Here is a 23,414-nt window from a genome sequence, read left to right as displayed (position 1 = left end):
GACATTTAACGGAGGGAATTATTTTTAAGAAATATCAAGTTTCTAAGCCTCGGGGTCTCAACCGAAATAGCTAGAAACCCACAGCTTTCTTGTGGCCTCAAATGGTTTGCAGAAAAAAAACCCATTCATCTCAACCAAATATCCCAGTTCACCCCGCTGTCTCCTCAGTCCCGAGCCTGGTCCAGGATAAGAACTTTCACAGTCTGATCGGGTAGCAAAATGCCGTAGAAATCAATCAGTCGATCGGTTGTGCTTATTGAGCACTTACTGGAATAGAGCAGCGTACTGAGCACCTTTTTATGGTGATTGTTAAGCGTTTACTATGTGCCAGGCACTGTTTAAAGTGCTGAGGTAGCTACAAGGTAATCAGGTCCATCCCACACGAGGCTCACAGTCTTAATCCCCGTTTTCCAGACGAGGGATCTGCGGCACCGAGAAGTGAAGTGATTTGCCCGAGGTCACGCAGCAGACAAGTGGCAGAGCTGGAATTAGAACCCAGGTCCTTCTGACTCCCGGGCCCGTGCTCTATCCACGAGGCCACGCTGCTTGGGAGAGTGCAATATAACGGACGCATTCCCTACCCACAGCGAGATTATAGTCTAGAGCTGAAGACAGACATTACTAGAAATGAGTGAATTACAGGTATGGATTTAAGTGCTGTGGGAGGGGGAGGCGAATGCAGACTTAGGCTCCATACACTACCCAGTTCACTTTGGTCTTTACCTGGGAAATGGGGGATTTTCAAGCTATATAATAATAATAATGGCGCTGGGGGGGATACAAGTTGATCAGGTTGTCCCACGTGGGGCTATATGATTCCAAGCAAGTCCTCTTCCTAACAAGGGTGGTCCTTTCTAGTTCGTTTCCCGATGGATTACAATTTCCGTAGAAGACTAAACACTGCCAAGCACCCCTGCATCACGTGGGAAGTCTTCACTTGGGTGGGTGAACAGGGATTGCTGAGGGTAGTGAATGCACACAACGCAAAGGCACAGTGGCTCATTCTAGATCGGGAAGGGTTCATTTCACTGCCACTGGGCCGGGACCTGGGTTCATATCCCGCTTCGCCACTTACCTGCGGTGTGATCTTGGGCAAGTCACTTAACTTCTCTGTGCCTCAGTTTCGGCGGATGTGAAATGGGGTTTGAATACTTAAGACTTGGAGCCCTATTTGGGACAGGGGCTGTGTCCAGCCTGATTAGGTTGCATCTACCACAGCGCTTAGAACAGTGCTCAACATACTGTAAGCACTTAACATAACCCATAAAAAGGTACATATTCAGCCCCTAAATGGAGAGCCTTCCCTAAATCCTAAATCCTGCCAGTCCCTCCTTCACAACACAACTAAAATCCACCCATGCGAACTTCTACCGTGTTAATACAGTCGCTCATCCTATCTCTTCTGAATTACCGCTTCAGCCTCTTTGCTGACCTCCAAGCCTCCCATCTCTCCCCTCTCCAGTCCATACTTCACTCTGCTGCCCGGATCATTTTTCTTCAAAAACCTTCAGGACACGTCTCCCCACTCCTCAAAAGACTCCAGTGCTTGGTATTTATTGAATGTTTACTGTATGCAGACAAGTTCCCTGCCCTCAAGGAGCTTACGGTCAAGAGCGGGGGGAAGCACTCAACGTGTCGGACGCCACGCACGTACGGACCATTTCTTCCGAAACGGTGGCCGCTTTCTTCCAAAGAGGCACGTGTCTCAGACCAAAGTTCCCTAATTCCATCACAACATACCAGAAAGTGAGAACATACAGTGAGGCGAGACTAAGTGTACCATCTAACTGTACACGACTAACCGGAATTCATTCAATAGTATTTATTTTTTTCATTCAATAGTATTTATTGAGCGCTTACTATGTGCGGAGCACTGTACTAAGCGCCTGGAATGTACAAATCGGTGACAGATAGAGACAGTCCCTGCCCTTCGAGGGGCTTACAGTCTAATCGGGGGAGACGGACAGACAAGGACAATAGCAGTAAATAGAATCGAGGGGATGAACATCTCATTAAAACAATAGCAAATAATAGAATTAATAGAATCAATAGAATTTTCAGGACTCTCCCAGTATCTCACCCTCTAGATGGTGAGCTCGTTATGTGCGGGGAACATGATTACATCATACTCTGCACATCATAAGCGTTCAATAAATACCACTGATTGACTGATTATTAAGAAACCGTATCGATGATAATCCTCTTCCATCCCCCAGAAAGCTCTGCTAGGCTGAGGATTTTCAAATGAAGCCAACAATACATTTTTCCAATTATTTTCTAACATTCTAGGAGCTGAGGAAGAAAACTGGCAGCGATTCCAACATTTAGCATTCTCTGATGGGCTTAGACCCAAACCACATAAACAGCTTAGAGAGCCACAGACAGATAGCCAGACCCTCTTCAGTTTCAAACTGGAGCACTGTCAGTGCTTGCCCAGCTGCAGTAGCAGCCTCTCAGTGTGGGCTCAATTAAACAAACGAAGCAATTCCCTCTGAAATACAAGAAGGACATCTTCGTGGGAAAATTTAAGCAGCCCAATACAAGCTGCTTCTAGCTTCCTGAGCTCGCTCATCTTCCTTCTTGGAAGTAGGTCGGGTGAAGCTCTTCAACGACAATCTCAAACTTCCATATTTTCAGGGACTTCTTCTACTTTCCAAAAGCCCATCGATTGCAATAACATTTCCAACTGTCCTCTCCCAAGCGCTTAGTGCTCTGAACACAATAAGTGCTAAATAAATAGGATTGATTGATTGATTCCAATTATCTATCGAGTAGAACTCTAGACAGGGCTTTAGTACGATAAGAAGTTGGAGCAGGGACCACAGGACTGAGAGTTAGAACTTTCATTCCAATCCCAGCCCCGCCCCACGTTGCCGTGTGACTTTGGGTGAGTCAGTTAACTTCTCAGATTTCTCATCTGTAAAATGGGGATTCAACCTGCTCTCCCCCGCCTCCCTGCATCTGATCTCATCATCCTGTGTCTACCTCAGCGCCTGGTAGATATTAACTGTTTACCAAATACCACGGTAAAAATCACCACAGTAATTTTTCACGAGTCCTTCTCCTCTGTCAGTGAAATGGAGCTTTCATTACCCTCTAGTTCTGTCCGGGTGAGTTTATTTTTCAAGCACTTTGAATCTTCTGTTTTAAACAACTTGGTTAGGATCCACTTGTTCTTACAAATGTGCTTTCCAAGGTTGGCTACAAAGTTAAGAGTTTTCTTGTAAAATTAGACGCCCAAGGCAGTTCCTGATGAGAGAGCCCAAGGCAATGGCTCTGGGTAATTTAACCTCAAACAAACAGGCCAATAGAGTCTGGGCCTGGTGAATAACTCTGGCCTGTTTCTCCCTTCTTACTCTGTGTCCACCATCTCGGATTCGAATTAGATGACCTCTCAGCAGGATTTAGTCAGCTCAGATACTTGTGGGTATGTTCAGTTAAGAACTTTCCTCTGTTACTGCTTATAAAAATAATAATAACGATAGTGAGGGTATTTGTTAAATGCTTACTATGTGCCAAACACTGGTCTAAGTGCTAAGGTAATAATAATAATAACGTTGGTATTTGTTAAGCGCTTACTATGTGCCGAGCACCGTTCTAAGCGCTGGGGAAGACACAGGGGAATCAGGTTGTCCCACGTGGGGCTCACAGTCTTAATCCCCATTTTACAGATGAGGGAACTGAGGCACCGAGAAGTGAAGTGACTTGCCCAAAGTCACACAGCTGACAAGTGGCCGAGCCGGGATTCGAACCCATGACCTCTGACTCCAAAGCCCGTGCTCTTACCACTGAGCCACGCTGCTTCAGGCAATCAGGTTGTCCCACGTGGGGCTCACAGTCTTAATCCTCGTTTTACAGATAGGTAACTGAGGCACAGAGAAGTGAAGTGCCTGCCCAAGGTCACACAGCAGACAAGTGGTGGAGCCGTTCCTGCGCTCCTCTAATGTGTGCTTACTCGCTCCCTCGATCACACCTGTCCTGTTGCCAACACCAATAATCAATCGATCGATCAATCGTATTTGTTGAGTGCTTACTATGTGCAAAACATTGTTCTGAGTATTTGGGAAAGTACCACAGAACAGAGTGGGCAGACATGTTCCCGGCCCACAACAATAATAATAATAATAATAATTATGGTACTTGTAAAGTGTTTACTATGTGCTAAGCACTGTTCTATGTGCTGGGGTAGATGCAAGTTAATCAGGTTGAACACTATCCCTGTCTCACATAGGGCTCACAGTCTTAATCTCCATTTTACTGATGAGATAACTGAAGCCCAGAGAAGTTAAGTGACTTGCCCATAGTCACCCAGCAGACACGTGGAGGAGCCGGGATTAGAACCCAGGTCCTTCTGACTCCCAGGCCCAAGCTCTATCCTTTCGGCCACACTGCTCCCGAGGATCTTATAGTGCAGAAGGGGAGACAGACCTTAATATAAATAAATCAATTACAGCTATGGACTTCAGTACTGCGGGGCTGAGGGTCAGGTGAATGAAGGGTTCCAGCCAAGTGACTCCGTGCCTATTTCCTCCTTTTGGCTTGGAACCCCGTCCTCCTTCATTACCAATGGTCCACTACGCTCCCCACCTTCAAAACCCTCCTAAAATCACCTTTCCTCCAAGAGGCTTTCCCTTTTTTCTTATTTCCATCATCCATCCTCCTCCTATATCTACTATACGCTTGGATGTGCACCCTTTAAGCACTTTGATGCTTACCTCAGCCCCACAGCACTTAGGTCCGTACCTTTATATTTCTACCATTTCCCCTATCGATGTCATTTTCTTAAGGTATTTGTTAAGCACTTACTATGTGTCAGGCACTGTACTAAGCTCTGGAGTAGATACAAGATATTCAGGTTGCACACATGCCACATGGGGTACACCGTCTTAACCCCCATTTTACGGATGAGCTGAGTGAGGGACAGAGAAGCCAAGTTACTCGCCCGAGTTCCCGCAGCAGTCAAGTGGTGGAGCTGGGATTAGAACCCAGATCCTTCTGACTCCCAGGCCCATTCACTAGGCCATCCTGCTTCTCTATTTGAAGGTCTGTCTTCCCCTGTAGGCTGTAAACTCATGGTACAATGTCTACCAACTCTACTATATTGTCCTGTCCCAAGCACTATCAATGATTGTTTGATTGATCGATGAAGGAGTTTCTCCACAGGATTGACAGATGAGCCTTTGTCATGAGATTTCTGCTTTTCATTCCTCATTCAGTAGTATTTATTGAGCGCTTACTACGTGCAGAGCACTGTACTAAGCGCTTGGAATGTACAAATCGGTAACAGACGGAGACAGTCCCTGCCCTCTGATGGGCTTACGGTCTTATCGGGGGGAGACGGACAGACAAAAACAATAGCAATAAATAGAATCAAGGGGATGAACATCTCATTAAAACAATAGCAAATAAATAGAATCCAGGTGATGTACATCTCATTAACAAAATAATAGAATCAAGGCGATGTACATCTCATTAACAAAATAAATAAGGTAATGAAAATATATACAGTTGAGCGGACGAGTACATTGCTGGCCAAAACCCCCGGGCCTGGGAATCGGAAGGACCTGGGTTTTAATTCCATCTCTGCCTTTTATCAGCTGTGTGACCTTAGGCAAGTCACTTCACTTCTGTATGCCTCAGTGACCTCATCTGTAAAAGAGGGATGAAAACTGAGAGCCCCAAGTGGGACATAGACTGTGTCCAAACTGATTGCCTTCTATCTAGCGCAGTGATTTGAACAGTAAGCGCTTAGTACAGTGCTCTGCACACAGCAAGCACTCAGAAAACGTGATTGAGTGAATGAATACGGTGCCTGGCACATAGTAAGTGCCTAACCAATACCATTTTTTTTTAAAAAAGCAGGAAAATAGGAAACTTTTTCGAGGACACTCCCAAAGACTTAGCTCCATTCTCCTGCCTTTCCCTTGCCCATTCATTCGATCGTATTTAGTGAGCGCTTACTGTGTGCAGAGCACTGTACTAAGTGCTGGGGAGAGTTCAATCCAACAATAAACAGGCACATTCCCGGCCCGCGACACCCAGCACGTCGTGTGCGGAATTCTCTTTCAGACTAAACAGAAGCTGTTCCAGCTACACCTTCACACGCGTAACTTTACACATGTCCAAGGACTAGCGCCTGTAAACAGCGGAGGGGACCGCAGTTAGCGGACAGATGTGCTGCCAAACCATCGAGTAGCCGAATAAGAGAACTCAGATCCACCGGCTAAAGCTGAATCGTCTCCAACTTCCCCCCCCGACGGTGCATTTCACTGACAAACAGAATTAGTCTATTAAAAACCCCATCTAGAACTTTAGTCAGTGTCTGCTCCGTAGCTGTGCGGCCTTCGGAGGTTTCTTTCTGGAAGAGGGTTGTTTTCATTAACTCTTTCTAGCTGAGCATTGGAACGGAGAAGAAAAAGGAAAAAGTTCCCTTTGAGTTGAAGCTTCAATATGAAATGAATTAAAGAAGATTCTTCTGTGAAAGCCTTTTAAAGTTGTCTTGCATTTCTTAAATCAATCTGCGGCACATAATCAGTAAGACCATATCGTTTAAACAGAAAAATCTTAACTCATATATGCACCCTCAGCCAGCTGTCTGCCATTATCGGCTGTAACTTAACACATGCGTTTCAGAAGTTGTTAAAACTGAGTTCGGGCTAACAGAGCTGTATTATTAAAATCCGTGGGGAGAAGGGACCTCGGTCCCCGCAGAAAGGTACTTGATTTTGCACGAAATAGCGTGCGAAATCAGATGTTTTGGAATCTGCTCAGTTTGATTTTGGAAAGGAATGCATGTTGTACCTAATATTAGTATGGAAGTTTCAAACTGAACTTCTTTTAGCAACCTCTTTAACAAAGTGTATTATATATATATGTATATGCATATTAATAGATATATATGCACACACACACACAATCATTCATTCATATTTATTGATCCTTACCGTGTGCAGAGCACTGTACTATATGCCCCGAGAGTACATTATACAAATAAACAGTCACATTCCCCACAGTGACCTTACAGTCTAGAGATATAAATAAAGATAAATAAATAGAGATATAAATGTGTGTGTATATACAATAATAATGTTGGTATTTGTTAAGCGCTTACTATGTGCCGAGCACTGTTCTGAGCGCTGGGGTAGACACAGGGGAATCAGGTTGTCCCACATGGGGCTCAGAGTCTCAATCCCCATTTTACAGATGAGGGAACTGAGGCACCGAGAAGTGAAGTGACTCGCCCAAAGTCACACAGCTGACAAGTGGCCGAGCCGGGATTCGAACCCATGACCTCTGACTCCAAAGCCCGTGCTCTTTCCACTGAGCCACGCTATATATGTATATATATATATATATATATATATATGTGTGTGTGTATGCTTATTTAGTGGTACTTGGTAAGCACTCATATGTTCCAGGCACTTTTCTAGGAGCTAGAGTTGATACGAGAAGCAGCATGGCTTAGCGGAAAGAGCACGAGCTTGGGAGTCAGAGGACGTGGGTTCTAATCCTGAGTCGGCCACTTGTATGCTGTGTGATCTTGGGTAAGCCACTTAACTTCTCTGTGCCTCAGTTACCTCATCTGTAAAATGAGAATTTAGACTGTGAGCCTCATGTGGGACAACCTGATTACTGTGTATCTACCCCAGAGTTTAGAACAGTGCTGGGCACATAGTAAGCACTTAACAAATACCTTAATTAATTAAGATAATCAGGTTCACTCATTCAATCGTATTTACTGAGCGCTTACTGTACTAAGTGCTTGGAAAGTACTGACTCAGTGGAAAGAGCCCGGGTTTGGGAGGCAAAGGTCATGTGTTCTAAGCCCGGCTCTGCCACTTCTCTGCTGTGTGACTTTGGGCAAGTCACTTCACTTCTCTATGCTTAATGGGGATTAAGACTGTGAGCTCCATGTGGGACAACCTGATCATCTTGTATCCCCCCCCGCAGCACTTTGAACAGTGCTTTGCACATAGTAAGCACTTTACAAATACCAGCATTATTATTATTATTATTACAATTTGGCAACAAATAGAGACAATCCCTACCAAACAACGGGCTCACAGTCTGGGCACACTTCATATCCCGCATGAGGCTCACAGTCTTAATCTTCATTTTAAAGATGAGGTGACTGAGACACGGACAAGTTAAGTGACTTGCCCAAGGTCACACAGCACACCGGCAGAGATGGGATTAGAACCCAGGCTCTCTGACTCCTGGGCCCGTGCTCTCTCCACTAGACCATGCTGCTTCTCACTAGGCCATGCTGCTTAAAGGATATACATATTCTTTAAGGCCGAGGATTTCATTGTTTCATCTCTGCACTTTCTCATGTACAATTCCTGGAGAAAACGGGGTGGGGGAGGAAGGGGAAATCCAATTTTAATATGCATTTCATTTTTGAATCGGGAAACTTAAAAAATGTGTGTTTTTCTAAAGGAGTAAAAATTCAAATTCAGTCCAAAAAGAAAACAGTTTCCTGTAAAAGGAAAAATTAGGAGATGAATAGAATTCAGCAAGAATACAATCCTACCATTTTCCAGTTAACTTTAGTGGAGTTCAAATTGCTTTACCTAAAATTTAACTGAGTTGATGAGCACGCATTGACGTTTCTACCCGAACCTTCCTGGAATTCCTTCACGTGCCTTGGGTCCTTGTGCTTGGTTTAATTTGATCTTTCAAATTCTACTCCAAAACACGTATTTCTTTAAATCCCAAATCTGTTAATTTTGAGATTTTGAAGAAACTCACTAAAAAGCATGGGGTGGAAATATACTTTTTACTTCTACTATTCACTCTCCATTTAGATTTCAAGAGATGCCAGTACTTGTCTCAGTTTTCGCTCTGAGCAACTGTGCAACGAATGTACCCCTCGAGGGAGAAAAGGGCTCCTCTATTAGAGGCGAATGAAGCCAAATGGCTTCTTAAATAGAAGCCGGTGTTTGCCTCAAAACCCGTCGCGTGTGCTTTCAAGAGGGGGGTGATGTTAAGAAAAGAGTCACACACGGCTTCCCATCTTCAAGAGTAATGTTCCCTTTTATCCAATCTGGTGGAATTCTGGGTACCACTTAGTGCATCAAATTTATGGAGGGTGTGGACACACTTCTTTTTAGTTCAACCGGTCCTTGATTATCTGTGGAAGTGAGGCGCAGGAAGAGCACGGCTCACTGAAATCCACAGATGATTCAAATCACTTAAACTCTTCATTCGACTGCCCTTCTCAACACATTTTTTTTTTTTAGAGGCTGCCAAGCAGAAGAAAAATCACCTGGCTTTGAGTTTCATCTTCTTTTCCTTCACCTCTGATGAAGGTGCCAGAGAAGTAGAGAAATCATCCAAAATTAATAAGAACGATAAGAACAATAATAAAATGTGATATCTGTTTAGCTTTTACTACCTGCCAAGCTCTGTGATCAGTTCAGATATATGCCTTGCCCACATAGGTTTCAGCCTAATGGGAAGGGAGAACAGTTTAATTCCCATTTCACAGATGTGGAAAATGAGATTCAAAGACGCTAGTGACTTGCCCAAGGTCATATAGCAGGCAAGAGGCAGGTTCTGGATTAGAATCCGTATCTCTCGGGTCATTGCCATGCGTCCGTGGGGTCATGGGTTCTAATCCTGGCTCCGCTACTCATCTGCTGGGTGACCTTGGGCAAGTCACTTTACTTCTCTGGGCCTCAGTTCCCATATCTGTCAAATGGGGATTGAGACTATGACCCCCACGTGGAGCCGGGACTGTGTCCAATCTGATTTGCCTGTATCCACGCCAGCGCGTAGTAAAGCACCTGGCACATAGTAAGCACTCAACAATACCATAATTATTATTATTATCATTGTTATCTCCTGACTCCCATTAGGCCATGCAGCTTCTCTGAGAGTAGAAGGGAAAGGAAAAAGAATCCCAGGAACGGGGCAATTCACAAACTAGATAAATGAGGGTTGTTTGCCCTGTGTAATTTGTAATTTCCAAACTTCATCCAGAAGACTTCTCTCTTTTAGCACTTTTATTTTAGCTCTTCAATGCTGCAGAAAGCCCAGACTAAGGATCACCAAGATACATTCTCCATCCCCATTTCAATAATTGACTGGCTGGAGGGAAAGGGGACGAAGGTCACATATTAATATTATTAGTAATAATAAGAAGAATAGTTTTTGCTAGGGGCTTAATGTGTGCCAAGCACTGTACTAAGCACTGGGGTAAATAGAAGATAATTGGATCCCACATGGGGCTCACGGTCTAAGTGATAATATCGTCGGTATTTGTTAAGCGCTTACTATGTGCCGAGCACTGTTCTAAGCGCTGGGGTAGATACAGGATCATCGGATTGTCCCACGTGAGGCTCCCAGTTAATGTCCATTTTACAGATGAGGTAACTGAGGCACAGAGAAGTGAAGTGACTTGCCCACAGTCACGCAGCTGACAAGTGGCAGAGCCGGGATTCGGACCTCTGACTCCCAAGCCCGGGCTCTTTCCACTGAACAGCTATTGAATCCCCATTTTGCAGATGAAGGAACTGAGACACAGAGAAGTTAAATGACTTCCCCAAGGTCACAAAGCAGGTATGTGACGGATCTGGGATTAGGTCCTCTGACTCCCGGGCCCGTGCTCTATCCACTAGGCCACACAGCCTCTCTAATTCTCGTATTGAGTCTGAACGTCTTCGGTTCCTGAAGCTCTCTATATTACCAGTAGGAAAAAAATGGCAACCCAAAACTTCCATCTTCCAAAAATAAAACCAACATTTGGCTTGGACTCCTGAAGTCCTCACTCCTCACTCTAGGCTTCAAGGCTCTCCATCACCTTGCCCCTTCCTACCTCTCCTCCCTTCTCTCTTTCCACCGCCCACCCCGCACGCTCCGCTCCTCCGCCGCCCACCTCCTCGCCGTCCCTCGGTCTCGCCCGTCCCGCCGTCGACCCCCGGGCCGCGTCCTCCCGCGGTCCCGGAACGCCCTCCCTCCTCGCCTCCGCCAAACTCATTCTCTTCCCCTCTTCGAAACCCTACTTAAAACTCACCTCCTCCGAGAGGCCTTCCCAGACTGAGCTCCTCTTCTCCCTCTACTCCCTCTACCACCCCCCCTTCACCTCTCCGCAGCTAAACCCTCTTCTTCCCCCTTTCCCTCTGCTCCTCCCCCTCTCCCTTCCCATCCCCTCGGCACCGTACTCGTCCGCTCGACTGTCTATATTTCCATTACCCTATTTATTTCGTTAATGAAATGTACATCGCCTCGATTCTATTTAGTCGCCATCGGTTTTTACGAGACGTTCTTCCCCTCGACTCTATCTATCGCCATCGTTCTCGTCCGTCCGTCTCGGACCGTGAGCCCGTCCAACGGCAGGGACCGTCTCTATCTGTTGCCGAATTGTTCGTTCCAAGCGCTTAGTCCAGTGCTCTGCACATAGTAAGCGCTCAATAAATACTATTGAATGAATGAATGAAAGTTCTAGAGTCCTGATGGGATAATAGGATTGAACCATGGGTTCTCCAAGAAAGAGGACTCCCACATCCTTGCCAATATCCTTCACACAAACTCACCCACAGTTTGACCACAAACTCTTCAGTAGACCACCAAAACAGGAATTACTCCACAGCTGTCACACGACCGTGCTCTTAGGTTGGGAGCCCCATGTGGGGCAGGGACTGCTCTGACCTGACTGTATAGCCTAGTGGCAAGAGCCCGGGCTTGGGAGTCAGAGGTCGTGGGTTCTAATCCCGCCTCCCCCACTTATCTGCTGTGTGAGCTGGGGCAAGTCATTTCACTTCTCTGTGCCTCAGTTACCTCATCTGTAAAATGGGAATTGAGACTGTGATCCCCACATGGGACAACCTGATCCCCTTGTATCTTCCCCAGTGCTTAGAACGGTGCTTGGAACGTAGTGAGCGCTTAATAAATACCATCATTATTATTAATATTATTACCCCTGCCCCCGGCCAGTAATTAGCACGGAGTAAACAATAAATACCACAATTATTGCTGCTACTAATATGGCTGCCTACCTTGTAGAGTCAATCTGAATAATGAAGAACGAACATTCCGCTTTTGAATACTGGAAAATCTCTTACTCTCACAGGAAAGGTATATCACAAACTACGTTACCAAAGTGTCCCTTAAGGACAGATAGGAGTCACGGAGCATCGCTTGACAAGGAAAAGGACGTTGTCGGAACTTAAATGAACGTAACTTTTTGTATGTGTGTGTATGTGTCTTAATTTTACAGATGAGGTAACTGAGGCACACAGAAGTGAAGTGACCTGTCCAGGGTCACACAGCAGACAAGAGATGGAGCTGGGCTTAGAACCCAAGTCCTCTGACTCCCCGGCCTGCGCTCTATCCACGAAGCCATGCTGTTTCTGCATTTTAAGAATTCACCGTGATTCCCCATACTGATCCCATTATCTGGTCATTTCTCAAAAGAGATGAAAGCACAATAAAGAGCATATGTAACTTTAAATCTTACCTGTTGACCTCCAGATGGCCAGCTACATGACAGGTAGACTTCCCTCAGCTAGTTTAAATCCCACCATTAGGAAAATATTTATGGAATGGAACACCGCTGTAATTTTACAGAGAACATGGGGACGAAAAGAACTAATCTGATTAATGCTGGTTCCCCATTTAAAGACAAACAATATATGGCTGAGCTTCCTGAATTCATAACAGACTTAGGGTAGGCAACATGAAATGGAGGTTTTTTTCCCCCCACCTTTGCTGCCAAGACCATCCCTGGCCTCAAAATCCACAGTTGTGCAAAGATTCTCTCTCCCTCTTTCTCTCTCTCTCCCCCTCCCTCTCTCTCTCCTCTCTCTCTGCCATACAAGAAGTCTTTGTCTACACTTGTGTGGCCTCAGATTTTTTTTTTTTAGATTGTAAGTGCCTTCGAGGGCTGGGATGATGTCGATTAACACTATTATATTCTCCTAGGAACTTATTATGTGCTCCGCACAGAGTAAATGCTCCAAAAATTCGTATTTTCCCTCTAGAATATTCTGTCCCAGATAGGACAAAGATTATCTTTCAGTCCCTCCTCATTCGAAAGTCACTTGCCGCAGCATTTGATCCCTTTCGAGGTTAGCGTGAGGGGAGATGGCTATTCCTTAGCTTTAAGGGAGCTGTTGACAAATGCAGGAAACCAGGAGGAAATCAATGCCTGTCCCATTGTGCCTGAGGGTGAAGAGTAGCTTGCAACTTAACTTGAGAAGGAGAAAAGAGTCCAGAGTAAAACATTCCACTGAGCTTCATCTTCGTTCATCGCACATATAGGTTATTAAACTGAACTACACCTGGCATGCATAATACTTTTGCAATCAGAAACCAAATGGCCAAGATGAAGATGTTTTGAGGAAGACAGAAGTTGGGCAACTCTATTTGCCAAGGAGAAAGCAGTTCCACGTTAGGATCTACAATAATTCCATTCACATTTTACCTCTTGGACATTTCTGACCAGAAAGCCCGATTTCATCAGATTTTTGTAATATGAAACCTACTGTAGATAAGATGCAATATAACAATTGTCCATTTTACAGCGGAAAAATCAAATTGGTTCCAGAAACCAAGTTTACATGACAAATGATTTAGTGGCATTTCTAAATCCGAGAGGATTGATTTAATTATTTTCCATTATGCATGATAAGAAAACTAAACGGGCATCTGGAATGTGCCACGGACATTTTGCTATCATTTAATTCTTTGGGGGAGGGGGGGGAGTTGAAATCTCATTCTATTTGTTTGCCCTGTAACCGGTGCACAATCTGGTAAAGAGATGTAGAAATGCAAGAGGTCAGAGAGATTTTGTTTTGGGAAATATTAAAAAATCATTCATGCGAGACTAAGCATTTTCACAGACCAAAAAGAAACAAATTTAACAAGCTGCTTACCAAATGGGAAAAAGCATATTTTCCCCTAAAAATTCAGTCATTCATTGAGATTGATTTCTACCATTTGTTATATCCAGGAAATCTGCAACTTAAAACTAGGACAAACCACCTCACCCGACTTAAATAATACCTTAGAAAATTCACTCTGTCTTTGACAGAGCAAGGATAAGCATTATTTTCAAGGAGGCTTTTGAAGTATTAATGGAACATAACAAGGAGAAAAATTCCAACAATCCGTGGAACTACACTGACCGAAACCAACCTTCAGGAATCAGAAACAAGTTAAATATCGATCACCCCCGCCGACCAAAATCTCAACAGTCACCCCGCTGAAATACAAAGTGAGAGAATATTTTGCAGCCATCACCCGAAAAGCGTTGAGAAACTTTGCTTTTTTTTTTCTTTTCTTTTTTACTTACAGTCTTTAAATACAAGAGCTGGGTCTCTATGAGGCAGGACTTGAGCAATTATGTGTTTCAGGGACTCCAAGGTTCTGTCCATAGTGGGGCCGCCTGTATGCGAAGTCTGTCTGCACAGAACCTCTTCATGCCTGAATTATTCGAGTCCTGAGCTGAATTTGGGCAGCTCATTGATGCACCGGATTACCAAGGAATCCCTTTTAACATCTGCCAATCAGGCATTACCCAGAACCAAAAGCTCCCAAAGGGATCCTCCTCCTCCTCCTCCTCCTCCTTTTCCTTCTCCTCCTCCTCTGCTAACTTATCTTTGTTGTAGCCTGAGCGAATAAAACAGGCTGACAGGCAGACTCCTGCGGCTACCTTCTGGGAAACACACCCATCTACAGGCTGACTGGAGAAATAATTTAGGAGAAACCCTCCGGTTTTGCATCCTAGGCATGGACCAGGTTCCACTGCTTTGTAGTCCTGCAGAGTGGAGCGGATATTTTTAAAAAAAGAGTTCTATTTCCCTCCCTCTCTGCCCCAGGAGATAGAGGGCGGAAAGGGAATCTTCTTAAGAAATTCCAAATATCTCCCGGCGTGAGCTTGTGCCACGCAAAAATCTCTGGACGAAAGAGAGGCCGGCACTGTGGTTCCTAACTCTATTAGAATAATAATAATTTTGTTATTTGTTAAGCACTTGCTATGTGCCAGGCTGTTTTTGAGGCTGCGGACGAGCCCCTTCTCCTTGAAATGGGATCTAACCTTGGCTTCGCTGACACTGTTCTCTTCTGGTTCGCCACTCCATCCCTCTGGCCGCTCCTGCACGGTCTCTTAATAATAACAATGTTGGTATTCGTTAAGCGCTTACTACGTGCAGAGCACCGTTCTAAGCTCTGGGGTAGATACAGCGTCGTCAGGTTGTCCCACGTGAGGCTCACAGGTAATCCCCATTTTACAGATGAGGGAACTGAGGCCCAGAGAAGGGAAGTGACTCGCCCACAGTCACACAGCTGCCAAGTGGCAGAGCCGGGTGTCGAACCCACGACCTCTGATTCCCAAGCCCGGGCTCTTTCCACTGAGCCCCGCTGCTTCTCTAATAATTATGGCATTTGTTAAGCGCTTCCTCTAGTACAGAGCACTGTTCTAAGCGCTGCGGGAGATACAGGGTAATCAGACTGTCCCACGTGGGGTTCACGGTGTTTTATCCCCATTTTTACAGATGAGGTAACTGAGGCACAGAGAAGTTAAGCGACTTGCCCAAGGTCACACAGAAGACGAGTGGCAGAGTCGGGACTAGAACCCACGACCTCTGACTCCCAAGCCCGGGCTCTTTCCACTGAGCCACGCTGCTGCTTTTTTAATGACAGACCACAGCTCTACCCACTTTCCAAGCCCTATTCAAATCACGTCTCCTCCGAGAGGCCTTCCCTGACGAAGTCCTCTTTTCCCTAATTCCCTCTCCCTTCTGTGTTGCCTAAAGACTTGGATCTGTATCCCTGAAACGTTTGATTTCCACTCCCCTCTCAGCCCCAAGGCACTTACGTAAATGCCTGCAACTTATTTTAATAGCCATCTCCCCTTCTAGACGGTGAGCTCCTTGTGGGCGGGGGACGTATCCACCGACTCTGCTGCGCTGTCCTCTCCCAAGGCCTTCGTACAGTGCTCTGCACACAGCGAGCACTCAATCGATATCACTGATTCATCGATCGAATGTTCCGATAAATAAGGCGTGGGAGGGAACCAAACGATAGGAAAATGGAAGACGGGACTAATAGAAATAAAGAGGCAGCATTTATCTGCTATTCCAAAGGATATTTTAAATATAGGTTATGGGGAAGGGCTGGGAATACGACTCTCCTTTTTATTTCCTGAACCATTGAACTGATTCAAAACGCAACCCATATCCCCCCTCTCCGATCCAACGCAACCATCCGGGGATTACGAGGTGCCTTCAGTCACTCACCTCTGATGTGAAATTTGTGAGACTGCTAAAATTCTTGAGAACGGCTTCTTTGTTTCTGGGATTCTCTGGGGAAAAAAGTCAATCTTGGGAAGGCCCCAAGGAGAAACAAACACCTGCTTACAAACTCGCGGAAACAGAGTGACATTAAAGTGATCCGAAACATCCTAGGAATCCTACCGCCGCAAATATCACAATCATTATCATTACCACTGGAAGAGGAGGGCTGAATCGATGAAATCCAACTTCTGAGTTCCACTCCCTCTTTCCCAGAACCTCAGGCCCTCAGCAGAAGTCTAAAACAATCACAAACAAGCAGCGTGGCTCAGTGGAAAGAGCGCGGGCTTTGGAGTCCGAGGTCGGGGGTGCGAATCCCGGCCCTGCCACCTGTCAGCTGTGTGACTGTGGGCAAGTCGCTTCACTTCTCGGTGCCTCAGTTCCCTCATCTGGAAAATGGGGATTAAGACTGTGAGCCCCACGTGGGACAACCCGATTCCTCTGTGTCTACCCCAGCGCTTAGAACAGTGCTCGGCACAAAGTAAGCGCTTAACAAATACCAACATTATTACCTCGCAGCAGGATGCCTAGAAAGTCTTAATTCTCTCTTTAACTTAAAAGTGTAGTTTCTCCCCCTCTTTTGTCAGACAGAAACAGGACAGGGAACCTAGGAAAGCACGGTACTTCCTTCAGGTCGACTCTCAAGTTAACGATGAATCTCACTTCAAAGTTCACCCACCGTGGGGAGACTGTCGACAGGAAAACGAAGTTAGCGAAGCAGTGGAAAAACCCTGGGCCTGGGAGCCAGAGGACCTGGGTTCGAATCCCAGCTCTGCCACTTGTCTGCTGTCGTGACGTGGGCAAGTCACTTCACTTCTCTGAGCCTCAGTTCCCTCATCTGTAAAATGGGGATTAAGACGCTGAGCTCCATGTGGGACCGGGACGGTGTCCAACCTGATTAGAGAAGCGGCGTGGCTCAGTGGAAAGAGCACGGGCTTTGGAGTCAGAAGCCATGGGTTCGAATCCCGGCTCGGCCACTTGTCAGCCGTGTGACTTCGGGCGAGTCACTTGACTTCTCGGTACCTCAGTTACCTCATCTGTAAAATGGGGATTAAGACTGCGAGCCCCACGTGACACAACCCCTGTGTCTACCCCAGCGCTTAGAACAGTGCTCGGCACATAGAAAGCGCTTAACAAATACCAACATATATTAGCCTTTATCTACCCCACTGCTTAGTAAAGTGCCAGGCACATAGTAAGCGCTGAACAAATGCCATATCAAAATTATCATTATCATATGGTAAGTCTTCAGGCTCTTCTCTAGAGCATCAAAAACTGGTCATAGGCCTTTACCTAAATGCTTTAGTTTTCGTTATAGTAATAATAATAATAATATTGGTATCTGTTAGGCGCTTACTCTGTGCAGAGCACTGTTCTAAGCGCTGGGGTAGATACCGGTAATCGGGTTGTCCCTCGTGAGGCTCGCAGTCTTCATCCCCATTTTACAGATGAGGTAACTGAGTCACAGAGAAGTTCAGTGACTTGCCCACAGTCACACAGCTGACAAGTGGCAGATTCCGTAAACAAAAAAATTGAACACTAAGCCAAGAAGAGCTTCTTCTGTATGTGAATAATGCCTGAAATGATTGATTTACATTGATGTCTCTCTTCCCCTCTAGACTGTGAACTCATAGCGGGCAGGGAATGTGAACGTTCCTTCCAACTCTGTTGCACTGTACTCTCCCAAACACTTAATACGGCACTCCGCCCACAGTAGGCCTTCAACAAATACCACTGATCGACGGAGGCGTTTATGGATGTTTTCAGCGCTGACCGAGTGACCACAGAATCTAAATTCCAGCGTTTCAGGTCGATCCCGTGAACGCGCTGTTGAGGAGCCCCTAGTCGTCCGCTTCGCTTGCCGTGCAGTTGCCACCAAAGCACGGCTGGCGTGGGGCCCCCTGTCAACATGGCGGGCCCTCGGCCTTCTTCTAAAATGGAATTTTCCAAATAACTCCCACAAGATCCGCTTCCAAGGAGCCTTGCCTCTGACTAGTCCCACCTGACTCCAGTCATCCCGATCCTTTCAGGAACTCCCTCCCCAGCCTTCACTCTTTCCCCACCCTCAATATTTCCCTTTTGCCTATTATCGATATAATAATTAACAATCATGGTGTTAGTTAAACACTTACCACGCGCCAGGCACTGTTCTAAGCGCTGGGGTAGATTCAAGTTAATCAGGTCGGACACGGTCCCTGTCCCACACGGAGCTTGGCCTCTTAATCCCCATTTTACAGATGAGGTAACTGAGGCATAGAGAAGTGAAGTGACCTGGTCGCCCAACAAACAAGTGGCAGAGCTGGGATCAGAACCCATGACCTTCTGACTCCCAGGATTGTGCTCTATCCACTGCGCCACGCTGCTTCTGCATTTAGGTAGCCCTGCTTAAAGCTCTGAACTTTGGAAACTTTCATCCTCAAAATGTTTTCTGGACAGAGATGTGACTTGCATAGATCAAGGAATGAAGCTCTATTTGTGTTCATCATGTTTCTTTCCATTTCATGCAATTCCTCTCGCGAAATATTATTATTCTAGTATTCGTTAAGCACTTACTTTGTGTCGCCGAATTGTATGTTCCAAGCCCTTAGTACAGCGCTCTGCACATAGTAAGCGCTCAATAAATACCCTTGAATGAAGGAATGTCAAACACTTTCCTAAGTGCTGAGGGAAGAACAAGTTAATTTGGTTGGACACGGTCCCCGTCCCACATGAGGCTCACAGTCGAAGTAGGAGAGAGAACAGACGTCGAATCCCCATTTTACTGATGAGGAAACTGAGGTACGGAGAAAGTGATTTGCCCGAGGTCACCCAGCAGGCAACTGGAAGCTGGGATTAAAACCGAGGTTTTCAGCCTCCCAGCCCCTTGCTCTGAAAGATGCCCACTTTCTAAGCTACCTGTTACAGCGAGTTACATTACTTATACTTCAATTAAAATCAAGGGTGAATAAAAAAAGAAATCTGGAAATCTTAAGCAACTCCAGAGCGACAGGTCTCGTGGACTAGAAGTTGAAGGTTACAAATCTGTCTTGTTGACGTTGCCTTGATACATTTCAATAGTTTCTAGAAAGCATTCATTCATTCAAACATACTTATTGAGCACTTACTGTGTGCAGAGCACTGTACTGAAGTAGCCGGGGCCGGTTCACCACCCGGCAACAAGTCGAATTCTGCCTGACTCAGTGGTCCCCAGCGATTTCACCTGCACATCTCCGAGAAGCCTTCCGGGCTCAGCCCTCCTCTCTTTCATTCAATAGTATTTATTGAGCGCTTACTACGTGCAGAGCACTGTACTAAGCGCTTGGAATGGACAAATCGGTAACAGATAGAGACGGTCCCTGCCCTTTGACGGGCTTCTCCCCCCGTTCCCTTCTGCGCTGCTCTGACTTGCTCCGTCATTCTCCTTCCCAGCACGTATGTAGGGATCTGTATATAACTGTAATTTCTTGATCAATTTATTTACACATATTAATGTCTGCCTCCCCCTCTAGACTGTGAGTTCATCGTGGGCAGGACTGTGTTTTTATACTGAGAAGCAGCACGGCCTAGGGGCAAGAGCACGGACTCGGGAGTCGGAGGACATGGGTTCTAATCCCGGCTCGGCCGCTTGTCTGCCGTGTGACCTCGGGCAAGTCACTTCATTTCTCGGGGGCCTCCGTGACCTCATCTGTAAAATGGGGATGAAGACCGTGAGCCCCACGTGGGACAACCTGATTACCTTCTATCGGAAGCAGCGTGGCTCAGTTGGAAAGAGGCCGGGCTTGGGAGTCAGAGGTCATGGGTTCGATTCTGGGCTCTGCCACTTGTCAGCTGTGTGACTGTGGGCAAGTCACTTCACTTCTCTGTTCCTCAGTTCCCTCATCTGTAAAATGGGGATTAAGACTGTGAGCCTCATGGGGGACAACCTGATTACCCTGTATCATCCCCAGCGCTTAGAACAGTGCTCTGCACATAGTAAGCGCTTAAATTCCAACATTATTATTACCTCAGCTTTTAGAACAGTGCTTGGCACATAGTAAGTGCTTAACAAATACCATAAGTAACTTAGTACAGTGCTCTGCACATAGTAAGCACTCAATAAATACTATTGAATGAATGAATGAACCATACCATGCCATTATTATTGTACTCTCCCTCAGCTTTTAGAACAGTGCTTGGCACATAATAATAACAGTGTTGGTATTTGTTATGTGCTATGTGCTATGCTATGTGCAGAGCACTGTTCTAAGCGCTGGGGGAGATACAGGGTCATCAGGTAGGCCCACGTGAGGCTCACAGTCTTCATCTCCATTTTACAGACAAGGTCACTGAAGCCCAGAGAAGTGAAGGGACTTGCCCACAGTCACCCAGCTGACAAGTGGCGGAGCCGGGATTGGAACCCATGACCTCCGACTCCCAAGCCCGGGCTCTCTCCACTGAGCCACGCTGCTTCTCATAGTAAGTATAGTAAGTGTCTCTTGCATAGTAAGTGCTTAACAAATGCCAGAACCAGCCCATCCCATTATTATTGTACTTTCCCAAGCACTTAGTACAGTGCTTTGCACAGAGTAAGCGCTCAATAAGTATGAATGAATGAATGAATGAATGATGCTGGGGGATTTTCAGCCACAAACTTTGCCCCGGATCCAGGGAGGTGCGGTGCCGGCGCCCTCTGCTGGTCACTGGGTAGCACTGCTGGTCTTCTCCTTGCCCAGGGGGAACTCCTTAATATTATTAATAATAATAATAATAAATTAATATTGGTATTTGTTAAGCACTATGTGCCAAGCACTCTTCTAAGCGCTGGGGTAGATAGAAGGTAATCAGGTTGTCCCCCGTGGGGCTCCCAGTCTTCATCGTGGCTCGGTGGAAAGAGCCTGGGCTTTGGAGTCAGAGGTCATGGGTTCGAATCCCAGCTCTGCTACTTGCCAGCTGTGACAATGGCCAAGTCACTTCACTTCTCTGTGCCTCAGTTATCTCATCTGTAAAATGGGGATTAACTGTGAGCCTCATATGGGACGACCTGATTAGCCTGTATGTCCCCCAGCGCTTAGAACAGTGCTCTGCACATATGAAGCGCTTAACAGATACGGATATTATTTTACAGATAAGGTCACAGAGGCCCAGAGAAGTAACTGGCCCAAAGTCACAGAGCTGATGTAGCGGAGCCGGGATTAACGGTAATAATGTTGGTATTTAAGCGCTTACTATGTGCAGAGCACCGTTCTAAGCGCTGGGGGAGATAAAGGGTCATCAGGTTGTCCCCACGGGAGGCTCACAGTCGTAATCCCCATTTTCTAGATGAGGTGACTGAGGCACAGAGAAGTGAAGTGACTCGCCCAGTCACACAGCTGCCAAGTGGCAGAGCCGGGATTAGAACTCACAACCCCGGGCTCTTTCCACTAAGCCAAGCCGCTTCTCTGATCCAGACATCCGCTTCACTGATGCTCAACGGAGTGAGGGAGCAGATCAAGCGCCTGGACTGCACCAACCGTCAATGAAAACTGAGAAAACTTGGATCCCGACACCGTCTGCCTCCAGCGCAGGAAAACCCACACTCTCCCTCGCACAAAATTGGGGAGCAAGGCCAAAATGGGCTAGTGGAAAAAGCGCCAGGGTCCGGAAATCAGAGGACCTGGGTTCTAATCCCTGCCAGGCGACCCTAGGCGAGTCGCTCCGTTTACCTGAGAGAAGCAGCGTGGCTCAGTGGAAAGAGCCTGGGCTTGGGAGTCCGAGGTCATGGGTTCGAATCCCAGCTCCGCCCCTTGTCAGCTGTGTGACTGTAGGCGAGTCGCTTCTCTGTGCCCCAGTTCCCTCATCTGTAAAATGAGGATTAACTGTGAGCCTCACGTGGGACAACCTGATGAGCCTGTATCTCCCCCACCGCTTAGAATGGTGCTCTGCACATAGTAAGCGCTTAAATACCAACGTTATTATTATTTAAAATGGGAATACCATTTCTCTCTCCTTCGTAGAACACCCTCCCTCCTCAAATCCAACAGACATTCCCTTCAAAGCCTTATTGAAGGCACATCTCCTCCAAGAAGCCTCTGACTAGGCCCCCTTTCCTCTCTCCCTCTCCTCTATCACCCTGACTCGCTCCCGTTATTCATCCCCCGTCCCAGCCCCGTAGCCCTTACATACACACGACTGCTTATTGAACTCTCCCACTTAGTACAGTGCTCTGCACACAGTAAGCGCACAATAAATATGATCGAATGAATAAATGTGAGCTCCGCGTGGGACAGGGACGGTCCGATCTGCATAGCGAATACTACAATTATCATAATTAGGGCCCCTCCAGAGTGAATCACGTCATCCTCGGGTCTATTACACAGGCAAAACATTCTTTGGTTGTGTAGCCAGCTTGCCACAAAATGCTCCAAATAATAATAACGTTGGTATTTGTTAAGCGCTTACTACGTGCAGAGCACCGTTCTAAGCGCTGGGGTAGATACAGGGTAATCAGGTTGTCCTACGTGAGGCTCAAGTCTTCATCCCCATTTTAGAGATGAGGTAACTGAGGCCCAGAGAAGTGAAGTGACTCGCCCACAGTCACACAGCTGACAAGGGGCAGAGCCGGGAGTCGAACCCATGACCTCTGACTCCCAAGCCCGGGCTCTTTCCACTGAGCCACGCTGCCTCATTTCTGTCACCTAGATGGGTTGAAAAAAATTCAATTTGACAGCAAAGGATGGCACTTTCTCAAGTGCTTAGTAGAGTGCTCTGCACACAGCAAGCGCTCAATAAATGCCACCGATTGGATTTGTGACAAGCACTGTACCAAGTGCTGGCTTGGACACAGGTGGGACACAGTTCTTTTCCCACATGGGGCCGACGGTCCAATTAGGAGGGAGAGCAGGTATTTAATTCCCATTTTACAGACCGGGGAACCGAGGCCCAGAGATGCGACGTCACACGCCAGAGTCCCACAGCAGACAGGTGGCAGATGGGGGACTAGAACCCAGATCCTCTGACTCCCAGGCCTGCGCTCTTTCCACTTAGGCTATGCTGCTTCGCTTCTCCTGTCACTGGAGCAAAGGGCAGGTGTACTTTGGCATTTTTAGAACAAAACCAACACAAAACACCGCTCGCCCGAGAAGTCGCTCGGCGAAAACGACGTCATCCTCTTAAAATACAGTC

At 46.4% G+C, this 23,414-nt stretch overlaps 1 protein-coding gene across 1 annotated transcript in view; it reads right to left on the bottom strand.

Moving 5' to 3' along the window:
- Window positions 1-14,545, bottom strand: part of LIX1 (limb and CNS expressed 1) — a 53,503-nt gene extending 38,958 nt beyond the window's left edge. The window contains exon 1 of the mRNA XM_001512498.3: window positions 14,297-14,545. Within this exon, the coding sequence (XP_001512548.1) occupies window positions 14,297-14,378 (82 nt within the window). The 5' untranslated portion in view covers window positions 14,379-14,545. The remainder of the gene's footprint in view (window positions 1-14,296) is intronic.
- Between the last annotated feature and the right edge of the window lie 8,869 nt (window positions 14,546-23,414).

The sequence above is a fragment of the Ornithorhynchus anatinus genome, chromosome 1 (genome assembly GCF_004115215.2).
Source record: "Ornithorhynchus anatinus isolate Pmale09 chromosome 1, mOrnAna1.pri.v4, whole genome shotgun sequence".
NCBI classification, from domain to species: domain Eukaryota; kingdom Metazoa; phylum Chordata; class Mammalia; order Monotremata; family Ornithorhynchidae; genus Ornithorhynchus; species Ornithorhynchus anatinus.
Note: the sequence above shows the minus strand (reverse complement) of the source record. Positions and strands in the feature narration are given on the sequence as shown.